Genomic DNA, 15,034 nt, shown 5'->3' with positions numbered 1-15,034 from the left:
TGTATGCATCTTAATTCATTTTCAAATCATGCATGCATCTTTAGTTGTTAAAAGAGGGACCATTAATAATTATCCAACTCAAAAGTTGATCATGTCATGTGTAGTTTGAGTGTATGCAAAGTTGGAATCCCGTCTAGAAAAACATTTTCGTACGCTACAAGTGAGAACCAACCAACTACTCAATGATCAGAATCGTTCATTCATGCCACGAAAATATTCTTCATTGGACAATCCCAACGTACCCTTGAGCATGTGGGTTTTAAATCGAGCAATTCCCAAAGAAATTGACTCATAAAAATTATCCCAGGTTAGGATTTTACGGCCGGGGCATGAGATCTTCGATACATATCATTTTTCCCAAAACAAAGCTTGCCTGGCTGCAAAAAATGGGCAAATATAAATTTCTGGTGTCGAACCCTTGATGTTGTGCGTTACTTACAAGGCAGAAAATGGGAATGGGTCACCGTATATAGGCGATGTTCCCAACATCATCACCCTCTCACTCTACTTTTTCAGGTAGCATGAGAATCATCCACATGCAAAGATTGACCCCATAAATCTGCCTTTTTTGCATCTCTAAAAATGTGCCGTACCAAGAAACAACTCTCCTATTAATCAATCCCCGGAACTTTCATTCTTGAATCCACTTGCGTAGATAAAACATAAAGAAATGATTATAAGATAATAAAAACAGAGGATTGGAGAATTCATTGAACCAAGACGTTTTTTATGATAAGGAACTCCTAGAGATGGCTTTTAGTAGGTGTGTCAATGGATCCACTCCTGATCGGACCCATGTATGCCTTGGTCACTATTCATTCAGATTCCTCCTTATCAGTCGGATCTTTTATAAGGTGACTTTTGGATCTTATTTTCAGTTTAGGTCATGACCTATTTCAAATAGGACCATCTAGTGGAACGTCTACTTAATGGGGTAGGGTTTAGGGTTGGGGATGGGAAAAGAGGATGCTACGAACCTAGATCGGTTACCAACGTGATTGATCTTCCCCTCTTGACCCACTTAGAGGGAAGGATCGGTCCTCCTTTGTGCTCAAAGTCACATTTTTTGGAATAAATTTCTTCAGTAATTTCTAAAGACTAGAAAACCCATTTACCACGTCCTCTAAAACTCCATATTAACAACTAGAGATAAAATTTCAAAAGATGGATATAAAGGAATTTATATTTTACCCTAAGTGGGAAAAACTAGAGACAGAGTGGAGAATTATAGTTAAAACAAAAGTGGGAAAATGAAAGTTGTTTCTGGTTTTGAGTTGGGTTTTCAAATGTTACAAAAATACCACAATTTACAAGGTCCTGGGGCAGCACAGGAGAGAAATGGGCCTTTTCATAGGCTCTGTTTGGATGGAGAGATTTTTTGGAAATTATGGAAAGGAAGACCTTTTCCCCTTCTCTCCAGAATTTCATGCTTTTCATTGTTTGACCACACGTACAAGAAAAAAAAATATTAACAAAAACGAGTGTAGTTCAAGTTCTGTTCTGAGGGACCTTCAATTTATGAAGATCTCACTTGACATCATCAGTTATATGACCATATTATTTTCCTCTAAATTGTTGAAAAGGCCAAGGAAAAAAAAAGGTATCTTAAAGAAAAACTGCTCCAACCATATTTTTGGTGAAAATGACGAAACAACCGACGTATGACGGCAGTTTGTTACTACTCAAAATGCAACTTGTTGGATTGAACACGTGACACTTGCCTTGTGATAAGTTTGGATATTTGGTGAGCGCGTGTGGGAGAGAGAGAGAGAGAGAGAGAGAGAGAGAGTGAGTGATTGATTGATGGCGGTTAGTGGTGAAGAAGGGAAGCAGGAGGAAAGAAGAGATGAGGGAGGAGAGAAGAAGGTAGAAAGGTGCAGATATTTGATAGTTTGGCCCGGAAAGAGGAGACTCATCATCATCCATGTGTTGCGCTTCTTGTTATCATTGGATGATCATGGAGCTGAGGTTCGTGAATTCCTTGAGAGCTCAGACGACGAGGAGGTGGGTCCCGAAAGATGGGTTATTTTTGTTTCAATCATCGTTAGAAGGATTCTCGGGTTTCTCGCCAAACCCATGGATTGGCAAGGATTCATAGTCGAGTACTTGCTCAATCTCCTATCAGAAAACGGCAATATCATAGGCTTAGCCATCAATATACTTAAAGGCACGTACAAAAATTACTCTACTTTTTTCTCTTCATCGCCAAGAAAATATTCATTCCCTACCTACCTACTCAGAATCAATCCGTACGTGGGGCTTCAATTTCATAGGCTACCTACTGGTGCATATGATATCTCCAGACTCATTGGCAAAAATCGGGGGTCTTCTACCTATGCCTTCTTTCTTTTATTTTTATTTATTTATATATGATGCGATGACGATGATGATGATGATGATTATCATTAAGCTGATTGAGGAGTGTAGTAAAAGCAATGAATATTCATTAGTGGGCTTCCTTCTTCCTTTTTTTTTTTTAATTCTACCTAACTAATGATTGTATTGTGGTCTTAATTATTATAGATCAGGGTTTTAATATCTTGATTTGTAAATTAAATTAATTATATATGTGCAGGGAAAGTTGTGTTGCCAGAGAGAAATGCGGAGACATTTATTAGCAGCATTGGGCATTTAGATGGGCGAATAGAGCTGATGAAGGGCGATGATGGAGTGGATGCCCTTCAAATGGGGAGAAGAGCTCTCATGGACCTTTGCATCATGGCCTCCAAATTAGCCTATGAAAATGCCAAGGTCGTTAGGAACACAGTTGAACATCACTGGAAGGCAAGTCGAGTGATATACCTCAGTAAAAAAAAAAAAAAAAAATGCACTCGTCAACCAACTTAGATGGAATGGAATTCTCACCATCTTAAAATCTTTGGATCTTTGATTACACTGTTGTCTCATGTGGGGGGCCATCTGATAAAACCTATCCGTCCACCTCTACCAAGTGGCCCCAACATCGAACAACCATTACATTTAAGGGTGTCAATTTTGGCTCGGGCTCGGAAGCTCGCTCGAGCTCGGCTCGAAAAAAGCTCGGCTCGAATCCTTAACGAGCCGAGCCGAGCCGGCTTGCCAGGCTCGTTAAGCTTAACGAGCCGAGCCCGATTTAGGCCAGGCTCGGCTCGGCTCGGCTCGTTAAGAATTTAATATATTTAAATATATATATATATATATATATATATATATATATATATACACACTAAAAGGGTTATCGAGGGAGTGAAAGGGAGAGGCAAAATATGTCACTTCATTTTTGGAACCCCATTTGTTACTTGGACCACCCCCCATAGTGTAAAAAAAGTAGTCAAATTACACTAGATAGCCGCTCGCGAGCCTGGCCGAGCCTGACCGAGCCGAGCCGAGCCGAGCCTGGTTCGAGCCCGAGCCGAGCTTTTGAGCTTAACGAGCCGAGCCGAACCTGGCCAAGCTCGGCTCGGCTTGGCTCGTTTACACCCCTGATTACATTGCATTGGGTCTCTTTTCCTTAATTTATACTACTTAAGCATAGGAAATTATGCTAGGAGCAAGAGCAATTGACTGCATCGTTGCTGCTTTTTGGATTGGCACTTTGCAGGGAGTCCACCCACATGAGGACATCAGCTATTTGATTGCTTGTGGATGGCCCCTAAATCACTTCTTGCTAAATATTAGAACAAATTTTTCTATGGATCCAATGTACAAATGCCTTTTTGCAGCACCCTGTTGTCTGATATTGATCTCAGTTTATATCCATGAGGAACAAATGCATTAGGTTAAATCAATCATGAGTTTTTTAAAATAATATTTTTATTAATTAACCGCTTCTGCAAACCAGATGCATTTCGTGGAGTTCTTCAACGGCTGGAACGGTAAGGAAATCATTATTCCTCTCCTTGTGTAGTTATGAAAACACTCCTCCTGTTTTTTTCTTTTGACAATGAACATTTCTGTTTTTTTATTTTTCAAAACTACTATGAGAGTATTACTTCAAATTAGATTTTACTTATTCCTTTAAACATTGAAACCACTTTCTGGAAAGACATCTAGTCCTGCCTCCAGGGTCCAGATTCCAGTCTTTTTTCTTATAAAAGATGTGACTTCTTCATTGACTCAGCCAGATTAAACTTGGGAATTGAAAGACCAATTTGGATCTCAATTTCAAGTTTTGAAACATTGATGAAGACTTAACTATCCTCTCCATTCAAATTCAAAATGAAAATATCCTTTTCTTCATTGAAACTGTCATTCTTCCTTCTCAATTCAATTTTAATTTTTCATTCTGATATTTCAAATTACCTTCAATAGATTTCCAGAAAGACAATTCTACTCAAGTCTTCATACTCTGTGACAAGCCCAAAGATGCTAATCTCATCTTGATCAGCTTTCGGGGCACCGAGCCATTTGATGCAGACGATTGGAGCACTGATTTTGACTACTCTTGGTATGAGATCCCAAAACTAGGCAAGGTCCACATGGGATTCCTTGAAGCCCTTGGGTTGGGCAACAGGGCTGAGGTCTCCACCTTCGAAGCTAACCTCCAGGCCGGAGGGTACACTTTTAACGGCATTCCCTCCGATTCTCATTCAAAAAATAGCCTATCAGAAATGATCGAGGTGACTGCATACTATGCCGTAAAATGCAGGCTTAAACGCCTGCTGGATGAGCACAAGAAGGCCAAGTTTATCATCACAGGACACAGCTTAGGGGGTGCACTAGCTATACTGTTCCCAGCGGTACTATTGTTGCATGGGGAAGAGACGCTGATGCAGAGGTTGTTGGGTGTGTATACTTTCGGGCAACCCAGGGTTGGCGATAGGCAGTTGGCAAGGTTCATGGAAGCCCATTTGAATCAGCCAGTTCCAAGGTACTTCAGGGTGGTCTATTGCAACGATCTCGTGCCTAGGTTGCCTTATGATGATAACATATTCTTGTATAAGCACTTTGGACAGTGCTTCTACTACAACAGCTTCTACAATGAGATGGTAAGCATTGATTATTTTTTAATGGTAAGATAGCAAGCCACTATTTTTTATAAATATTAAATAGTACTATTTTTTGAATCAAGATTATAACTCGCTAATACAATAGTTTGTTGTCATGTTAACATTTTTCATCTACGTAAGATCGTCCTTAATGTTTCTTCATGTCTAGCGTTCTCATTGTAACTTGTGGGAACATCCATGGTTCGGTGGAGACGGACACCGAAACCACTAAAAACCGAAACGGACATTTATTTCGGCCGAATTTGGGAATTTCGGCCGAAATTTCGGTTTTTCCGAAATTTGACCCAAAAAATCTTTTTTTTTTAAATTAATTTAAAATTTCACCAATATTTCACCAAAATTTCGGCCGAAATTTAATATTGAATAAAATATTGATTTCGACTTTTGTACCAGATTTCGACCGAAATTTTAAACCTTGGGAACATCTACCTTCAGTAAACCAATATGAACTGTTTAAGATCCCAAAAGAAAATAAAAGTAAATAGAAGAAAAACCACGATAGAAGTGCCCATCACGGTGCCGAAAGATGATCTTGACATTCTTAGTCTCATGCATTCCAAGGAGTATCCTTTTTCCTTCCTTTGCCACATGAGTATTTATATCTGGGTTTGCATAATCCAAACAAACTGGGCACATTGTTGTGGCTGGATAAAGCAAAGTGTATTTGGATTTTTTGCACCGCCGTTCTCGGCATTGTGCTTTTTTTAGTTATTGACTAATCATTTTATCCTACGTTTTGAAGTATGTGGAAGAGGAGCCAAACAGGAATTACTTTGGACTCAGGTACTTGATTCCTGAGTACCTCAATGCAGTTTGGGAATTGATCAGGAGTATAACCATGGGCTACATATATGGGCCAGAGTACAAGGAGGGTTGGTTTTCCATCATGCTTAGGGCTGTAGGACTGGCAATTCCTGGTATTTCAGCACACGGCCCTACAAACTATGTGAATTCAGTAAGGCTGGGAAGGGAAATTGTTCACCTGTCCTCTATCTAAAGTTTTTTTTCTGCAGCAGCACAGAAAAGTAAGATAAACAAAAGCACAAATCAAGGTAGTTGCGAACCAAACATAGAAATTAAGGTGTGTAACAGTATTGAGACATTCAATGTCACAGAGTGCCGTGTCTTATTTGCAGATATGTAACTTTCCCTGCAAGTTCTGTTTGGCATCATGTACCTGTTTTTCAGTTTGAGATTTATTTTTATTTTTTTGGGTAATGCAAGATTCTGTCATGAGCTTCTTTTGTGACCCTTTTTTCTTTTTGGATAGATTATTCAAAACTTTTGATTTTTCTCTCAGAATCTCAGTTGGTAATCAAGAAACTAGTTCCAGGAATATGATGCCTCAAAAGGAACTGGGTCTTCTAACAGCACAATAAAAATATAACAGTAATTAGCACAAGCTCCTGATATGACAATTTCTGTTGCCAATATTTCTTTCAGCTTCAAGATATCAGGCTTTGGAGATGGCTCCATTTGATCTTTGGAAAAGGTCATGATAGTCCCTGATTTGAAAGGAATGGTAGAGTATAAGGCCCTGTCAGTGGCATCCCTATGAAGCTGCTCCTGGATAGCTAAGAATTCGCTGATCAATGAGAAAATATTTTTCTCTATATAGAGAAAGACGAATTTCTCACCACCGGAAAATCCTCTCCTCAAATAGTGAAACCTAAGTTAGTTTACACTAGCCCAAAATCAACAACCAAAGTAGAAGAAGAACAATACCCAAAAAGATGTGCTTCAATATATGATAGAAAGAACAACACTACAAGATAAAGAACAATAAAAAAGAAGAAAGCTTCAAGAGGTTGTAGCAAACATGTGTGGCTCACACATGTGCAAGCTAGGCCAACAAAAGACCAAAATGCCCATGGACACAAAATACATATTTCTCCTCACTACATCACTCAAAATAAAAATAAAATAAAGCTACCCAAAAAATACACTTTAAAATTTAACACTCCCCCTTAAAGTGATTTTTTGGAAACTACTCCAAGCTTATCCCGAAGTAGCTCAAATGGTCCTTTGGAAAGTGACTTAGTAAAAATGTCGGCAATGTTCTCTTTGCTCCTCACTTCCGCTACAACAATTGTACCATCTAATATCTTTTCACGAATGAAATGATGCTCGATCTCAATATGCTTTGTTCTTGCATGACAAACCGGATTTGTGGCAAGTTTGAGCGCACTTTGGTTGTCACCAAGAATAGTCGTCGCCTTGTGGATAGCTAAATGGACATCTTCAATCAACCGCCGCAACCAAACACATTCTTGAGACGCAAGAGCGGCTGCCTTATATTCTGCTTCTGTTGTTGAAAGAGACACCGAGTCTTGTTTCTTACTACACCAAGAAACACCCACCGATCCACACAAAAACACATAACCGGAAGTAGATCTCCGATCATCCAAGTCCCCTCCATAATCGGCATCGGTAAATCCATTCAACATAAAATTAACTCCTCTCTTGTAAAGTAACCCAAAGTCAAGGGTAGAATTCACATACTTCAAAATCCTCTTTGCCGCCTTCAAGTGTGATTTCCGTGGCGCTTGGATATAGCGACTAACAAGCCCAACGGAAAAAGAAATATCGGGTCTTGTGATAGTCAGATGAGACTACCCACAAGAGCACGATATGGCCACGGATCCGGAAGAAGCTTGCCTTCTCCCCGCCTTATCTTTATGTTGGGATCAAAAGGAGTAGAGGATCTTTTACTTTGATTCATCCCAAATCTTTCAACTAATTTCTCCGCATACCCTTTTTGAGAAACTAGCACTCCATCTTTCAAAGTTTCCACCTCCAAGCCAAGAAGTGACTTAGCTCTCCCAAGTCCTTCATCTCAAAACGATAGAAAGCTCCTCTGTTAGCTTTGCAACCTCAACATCATTGTTGCCGGTAACTATCATGTCGTCGACGTAAAGAAGCACAACGACAAGCAAGCCTTTGTCTTTCTTCACAAATAAACTAGAATCAGAGTTAGAAGCAAAATAACCACAAAATTGCAAGTATTCGGCAATCTTACCATACCACGCCCTTGGAGCTTGCTTCAACCCATAAAGAGCTTTCTTGAGCTTGCAAACATGAGTCGGATGATCACTTGAGTTATAACCCGGCGGTTGCTCCATGTAGATGTCTTTGTCAATCTCACCATACAAAAATGCATTTTTCACATCAAGTTGAAACAATTTCCAACCTTGACAAGCGGCCAATGAAATTACAACTCGAACGGAAGTAATCTTGGCAACGGGACTAAAGGTTTCCTCATAATCCTCTCTGTACTTTTGAGAGAACCCTCTAGCCACCAACCTTGCTTTGAATCTATCAACACTCCCATCCGCTTTCCGCTTCAATTTGTACACCCATTTACATGTAACCGGATTCACATCATTAGGCTTAGGAACAAGATCCCAAGTCTCATTTTTCACAAGTGCATTCATCTCTTCATCCATGGCATCCTTCCATTCTCTCACCCCTTTTGCTTCATCAAAGCAAGAAGGCTCATTGTCATCAAATGGACCGGAAAGGAAACAAGAATAAGTGCTCACCATGTTTTCATCCCGATACCGTGCCGGCTTGACAATCTTTCTTTTTGATCTTCTAAGATGTGATGCACTACACTCCTCTTCATTAGTTTCTTCATTTTGCTCATCTTCTTGAACATGACATGCAACATCACTCCCCCTATCACCTTGCTCCCCCATCGGCAAAGAAGAGGAAAACCCAAATTCCATTGAAACATTTGGTGTCACCAGCAAGTTCATTGTTACTTAAGGCTCAAACTCAACAAGGATGTGCTCACCTACACCCACACCATTAGTGGAACCACCATCCAAACCATAATAAGAAGAGACTTCATCAAACACAACATCTCTTGAAACAATGGACTTGTGAGTTGTAGGATCCATGCATTTCCAACATTTCTTCCTTTCATCATACCCAATGAAAATACACTTCTTCGCCTTAGCATCCAACTTGGTTCTCTTTTCATCCGGCACATGCACATAGCAAATTGAACCAAAAACCTTGAAATGCTTGACACTAGGCTTCACCCCAAACTTCAACTCATAAGGAGACTTCATATTAATCGGACTAAGAGGCACCCGATTAATCACATAAGTTGCACAAGACATACCTTCCGCCCATAAGGCCTTGAGTAAATTCTTTGCATACAACCAACTTTTACAAGTTTCCACAAGATGCCTAATCTTCCTCTCCGCAACTCCATTTTGTTGAGGCGTATAGGCACAAATGAGATCCCTTTGGATACCATTCTCACGACAAAATGCGAAAAATTCATCGGAAGTAAACTCCCCACCATTATCGGTTCTCAACCGCTTGATCTTCTTGTGAAGTACACCTTCAACGGTCTTCTTTAACTCAACAAACTTAGGCAATGTATCGGATTTCTCCCTTATAAAATATACCCAAGTAAATCTAGTAAAATCATCAACAAATAATAACATATAGCGGAAGCTGGAAAGTGAAGGTGTCCTACAAGGTCCCATTACATCACTATGGATAAGCTCCAAGGGGGCCTTGCACCTTGAAAGAGACTTGTCAAATGGAAGACGATGTGCCTTACCATATTGACAACCCTCACACACCTTTCCACTACCAAAAGAATTCAAATTTGGTAGCCCATTCACTAGATTCTTTATCACCATGACCTTCAATTTATCCATGCTAATATGACCCAATCTAGCATGCCAAATTGAAGCGCCATCATTTGTACTCATTTTATCAACATATAAGGTTGAAGCCGATAAAACAAACAAATCTTTAACTCTCTTACCGGTGTAGACAACATCCGCCTTCAAGCTTCAAATATTCTGAAGAAATTTCACCTCCTTAGGCCCGAACAAAACATAATTTCCCGCATCAACCGCATTTGCGACCGAAAAAAGATTCTTCTTCATACCGGGAACATGAAACACGCTCTTAAGTGTAATATGATCCTCATTTGCACCACCAATGGTGATGACCCCTTCTTTCTCTACCGGATGTATAGTGTTGTCCGCCGTGATAATAGCATCGTTGCCTTCATATTTTCGAAACTTTGAGAATTTGGATTCATCGCCGGTAAGATGATGCCCACAACCGGAATCGACAATCCAATCATCCTCAAAATTGATGGATGCCAAAGCACCCACCGTAGTAGTTTCCGCCACGAAACATTGTGGACCCCGATCCGGGAGAGAGGTGGGGGACGAGCCCCCAGCGGCCTCTTGGATCATCCACGCGTGAAGGAGACTTCTACCGAGGAACTCTCGAAACAGGTGCCACCCTCATAGCATAGCACGAGTGGCGATATAAAAGAGATACCTCTCAATTCGGGAACAAGTCCGGATTCGAAACGTACCTAAACAAACTCAGAGTCGCCATCCATGGTATACGGCCATGGATCCTTAAACAAATATGCTCTGTATACCATAGATAACCAGAAGTGAATGGGTTCGTGCCTGATTACGAATGGAGAAGGTCCGAAGAGCGCCTCCAATTCGTCCGAGTGCAAGCACTTGGTCTCTTATGCCATTTATTATTAGATCCAAAGAATTTTGGGTAAAATCATATGAAATGGGAACAATCCTCAGGAGTCGTCTACCTAAGCATGCATTTCCTGAGAATAGAAATAATAAGCATACAAAAGATAAATGAAAGAAGTGTGCCACCTAAGCATAGCTAGACTATGAGTGACATTCCTAATGAGTATCTAAGTTCCGTGGACAAACACATACACGCTACAGCTAAAAGTATAGGATCTGTACATGAAAGTAAGAAAACACAACAAAACACACAACATAATTCAACTCTGTACACGGCTCGATAAGACAAATCCTAAAACTCTAATGCAGGACTTGACTCGGACCAAGATGGCCGTCCATCCCAGCTGCTCTACGTATCCCGGCCTCGGGAAGAATCGGAGTCAACGTAGTTCGATGACCTATTCTAAACTACAATGCCTAACCATCTAGAACCGCTATCCTAGACTCGATCCACTAGACTCGACTGATTTTTAAAGCTTTTTGTATCATTGCTTAAGTTCATGTGAATTGTAATTTTTAGCACTCTCTATATGCCCTAACTAATGCAAGTTGGTTAGCCTTAAGCTAATGCAGGTGGGCCCTACATCCTATGTGTATCTAGGCTGTGCAACCTAATGAAAACCATGGGCTAACTATATGCTTCCTAGTCTAGCCATGAGTTCGACTAAATGTCTAACCGATCAACTCGAGGCCTCCTAACTCTAGGAACACTCACACGACAGGACACACCATATCAATACAAATCAGGACAGCCTCCTAACTCTAAAACACCCCAAATATTTAGGACAGACTCCTAACTCTAGGGGAAGATCTTTTTGAAAAGGTTTTGAAGATTTTTTGTATTTTTGAAAGGTTTGAAATGTTTATTTTGAAAGGTTTGGCTGAACTTGGGATGTGGATCCCAAGCTGCACTACGTACCTCGTGGAAGAGGATCAAGCCAACGTAGTTCGAAATAAATTCCGAGATAAAGATGCTAAACAAGTAAACGGGTGTGATTCACAAACAAGTAAACAAGCATGCTCACAAACATGATACACCAGCGTGGTCACAAACAAGTAAACTAGCATGATCACAAACGAGTGGAACGCCAATCAGATAAAACATGTCAAAAGGAAAAGACACCCCTAAAACAAATGAGACAAAGCATGTCTCCTATGGGGCTCCAAATAACCTTATAATTGCTCTTGCAATGAGAGAAATGTTCTGGAAAAAAAAATGATTAAAACATCTAAAAGGCTGGTTAAGCCTACTAAACAAAAAAAAAAGAAAAAAATGAGTGCTACTAGGACCAATCAAGTCCTTTAAAGATGGGATTGGGCTATCGCCTTCATCGCCCTTGCAATGAGAATGACTCATATTTATGGTACATGTCTAAAAGACTAAGAAAGTCTTCTAATGAAAGGAGGGGAGCGTTGCTCGGACTGTGCAAGTCCCCTATATTCAAATAATTGCCATACATCTGATAGCTAAGAACAAATCATGTACACATTAAACACAATTATGTCATAAATAAAACAAAGACATGTAACCTGTTAATGCCATCAACTTCCAAATGATTCCAGAGAAGAACTACTAGTAGAACATGCAGATTATGAAGTAACATAACTATTTCCAACTAACAATTCAGCACACATAAATGAGCCACAAAAGCTCTCAAATTAGCACAATGTAAATGACGTACAAGAGCTCACAATGAACATGACCTATGAGAGCTTTCAATTCAGCCCAGTGACACTAAACTACATTAGTTTTCATTTCAGGTACAATGGAAATAAACTATGACAGCATAATGAAGATGAACTACCATAACTTGAGCCTGGCACAATACGAAATAAACCACTGGTTTTTATTTCAGGTTATGACCACTGTATTTTAAATGGTTTCATTGTGATAAGTGATAAAAATTACTGTGACTCTCTAAATGTAACTAAACCAAAGCAAAGAAAATGGGCTAACTTTGTAGCATGGAAAACATAGCTGAACTACGTATGAAGGGGCTGAATCATGGGCTAATTTGTGCCAAAACTAGGGCTGAATCAGGGACAGAATTGCGCCAAAAACTGGGGCTGAATCATGGACAGAATTGTGCCAAAAACTGGGGGCGAATCATGGACAGAATTGTGCCAAAAACTGGGGGCGTATCCATGGGTTGACCTTGTGCAAAACAAGAGCTGAAATGTGGACTCGAACTGTGCATAATAAGAGCTGAAGTATGGGCTATCATATACCATAGAGCATTGACAATTCTACTTGTAACCATGACTCATTCAATTACACATAGACACACACACCTTCATAGCCATATCTTCACATACACATACATTTATTCATAGCTATACGCACATTGACTGACAAATATTCACTTATGCACATATGCACATACGTACATATATATATATATATATATATATATATATATATATATATATATATATACATTTTTCAAGACGAATACACACTTATACAGAGAGATAAATTCAATTACATCTTTGAGTACTTGATCAAACAAATCTTGATTTCGATTCAAAAGATGAACCACCGATGTATCCAAAATGAGCAATTAGATCTTGATCTAAACAATGATACGCAGTAGGCTTAAAACTCAGGAAATTTAAACTGAAGACAAATCCAAACGACCTATTTGTATATACAATCAAAACCTGCTGTTGATTTTATACTTCAAAATTCCTAGTCTTAAGTCCAAACCCAAAGACAAGATAAAAATCATCTCCTAAAGCTGACATTTCCTTTATTTGTATGAGAGGAAACCAAATAGACAAAGCCAAATATCTGTTTTCTTTTATCCTATGCACCATATGCGTCATGCATCTGCAGGAAATCTCATTAGCAACTCTAAAACTAAAATCACCATAGGCGATCCAAAACAAATTAACGAAATCCTCATCATTTAAAAACATGAAAGCTTGAATTTTATACGAATAAAAACTCAGATTTACACAATTCATCAGGAGAATCAAATCATAGCGTTCAAGAATTGACAGAAACATAAAGGGAAATCCTTCAAGAACAGTTCTTTAACTCCTTAGAAATTTGACTTCATAAGCCAAATTTCATGATAACGTCATGTCTGTCTATTTTGATGCTAAGGATTCAAGGCAGTGATACAAGCCTTTTATATCAATAAAATTTCATTCGAATTTTCCACAACACAAACATGACTTGCAGATTCTCAACAGCTCAAAAATGATGCAAAAAATGCTAGATCAATGTTAGTATCCTCTGAGACAAAACAAAATCAAACAACGTACACAACTCAAAAGAGATGTATATTCTCAAGGACACTACAAAATTATAAAATCATTCTCTACCCATTTCTTGCTCATAACTGACACTACTCTGAGAAAAATCATCACGCTTCTTCAGCTGAACCAAGAATAGTCTGAAAATGGCTCCCTGTTGCTATTACCTTAAGCGTACTACACCTTGGAGTTAACCTGAACCCTTATACAACAATATAAAAGAGCCTTTGCCATGATAGGTTTTAGCATCTTTAGAAACTCTCCAAGTACCACTACAGATCCTACAAGGTCTTCTCTATCACTGAAGAAAACTCAAACTAAGTCATACAAAATAAAAACGAAACCAAATTTATACATCGGATAAATAGGATTATCTTAACATCATTCTCAAAAGTAAAGGAGAAATTTTCTCATTTGATTTGAACCAAAGAGCAAGGAGAAAATACCAAATCATTATGCAAGAGAAAATTCTGTATCAAAAATTAGATCAGAACCTAAGCAAAAGCACTATATAAGCTATTAATATAAAAGCTCCAAACCAACTAACTAAATTTGGACTAAAACCATAGGAATTCAAAGCATATTCAAAGTAAAAAGCTATAACATAAATAGAAAGTAGGATAAACAAAGAAAATACCTGATTTTTCAGTAGAACTTCTAATCTCACCTTTGTTCCAACCTTCGCTCTTTTAATTCCAAAATCAGAGAAATTAAATCTTGTTTCTCCGGCAAGGGTTTTGATCAGATAAAATTAGAGCTCCTCGATCCACTTCTTAGCAACAATGAGATCTCTGATCTTGCCAATGACAAAAGCTTATATTGGAATTGCAGCTCCTCCTTTTCAGATCTATAAAATTGCTAAAGCTAAACCTAAGATCTATAGGCTGTCACTTATGAATTCGGTTCTAGGGCTTAGAAACATGAATTTAGGGTTTGGATGAAGAAGCTTGAGATTTGAGCTCAAAGAAAATAGAAAAAGACAAATCCAAGTGGAGAAGAAGGATCAAACGGAATATTAGCCAGAATCTCACCGGAGCTCGACCGGAGAAAATGAAGAACGATCGGAAAAATAAAAAATGGGATCTAGTTTCTCTCTCTAGAAAATCGAGAGCTTCTCTTTCTAGAAAATTAGGGAAAATCTAGATCCAAAAGTGAGATGCTCGGATTTGAGTATTAGAACCTCAAATACAAGGTTTTCTAAGTAAACAAGATTAAACCTAGGATTTTATGCTTGAAAAATGAGAT

At 38.9% G+C, this 15,034-nt stretch overlaps 1 protein-coding gene across 1 annotated transcript; it reads left to right on the top strand.

Annotated features, from left to right (window-relative positions):
• Positions 1–1,780: 1,780 nt before the first annotated feature.
• On the top strand, positions 1,781–6,237 carry LOC143876866 (alpha/beta-Hydrolases superfamily protein). Its single transcript, XM_077378553.1, has 5 exons — positions 1,781–2,167; positions 2,576–2,784; positions 3,821–3,854; positions 4,291–4,967; positions 5,731–6,237. The coding sequence occupies exons 1-5, from the start codon at positions 1,804–1,806 to the stop codon at positions 5,983–5,985; spliced, it is 1,539 nt and encodes a 512-aa protein (XP_077234668.1). The 5' UTR covers positions 1,781–1,803; the 3' UTR covers positions 5,986–6,237.
• Positions 6,238–15,034: the final 8,797 nt, after the last annotated feature.

This window comes from Tasmannia lanceolata, unplaced genomic scaffold (genome assembly GCF_043159265.1).
Source record: "Tasmannia lanceolata isolate RefF3 unplaced genomic scaffold, GAP_Taslan_0.1 ptg000005l, whole genome shotgun sequence".
Classification (NCBI taxonomy): domain Eukaryota; kingdom Viridiplantae; phylum Streptophyta; class Magnoliopsida; order Canellales; family Winteraceae; genus Tasmannia; species Tasmannia lanceolata.
Note: the sequence above shows the minus strand (reverse complement) of the source record. Positions and strands in the feature narration are given on the sequence as shown.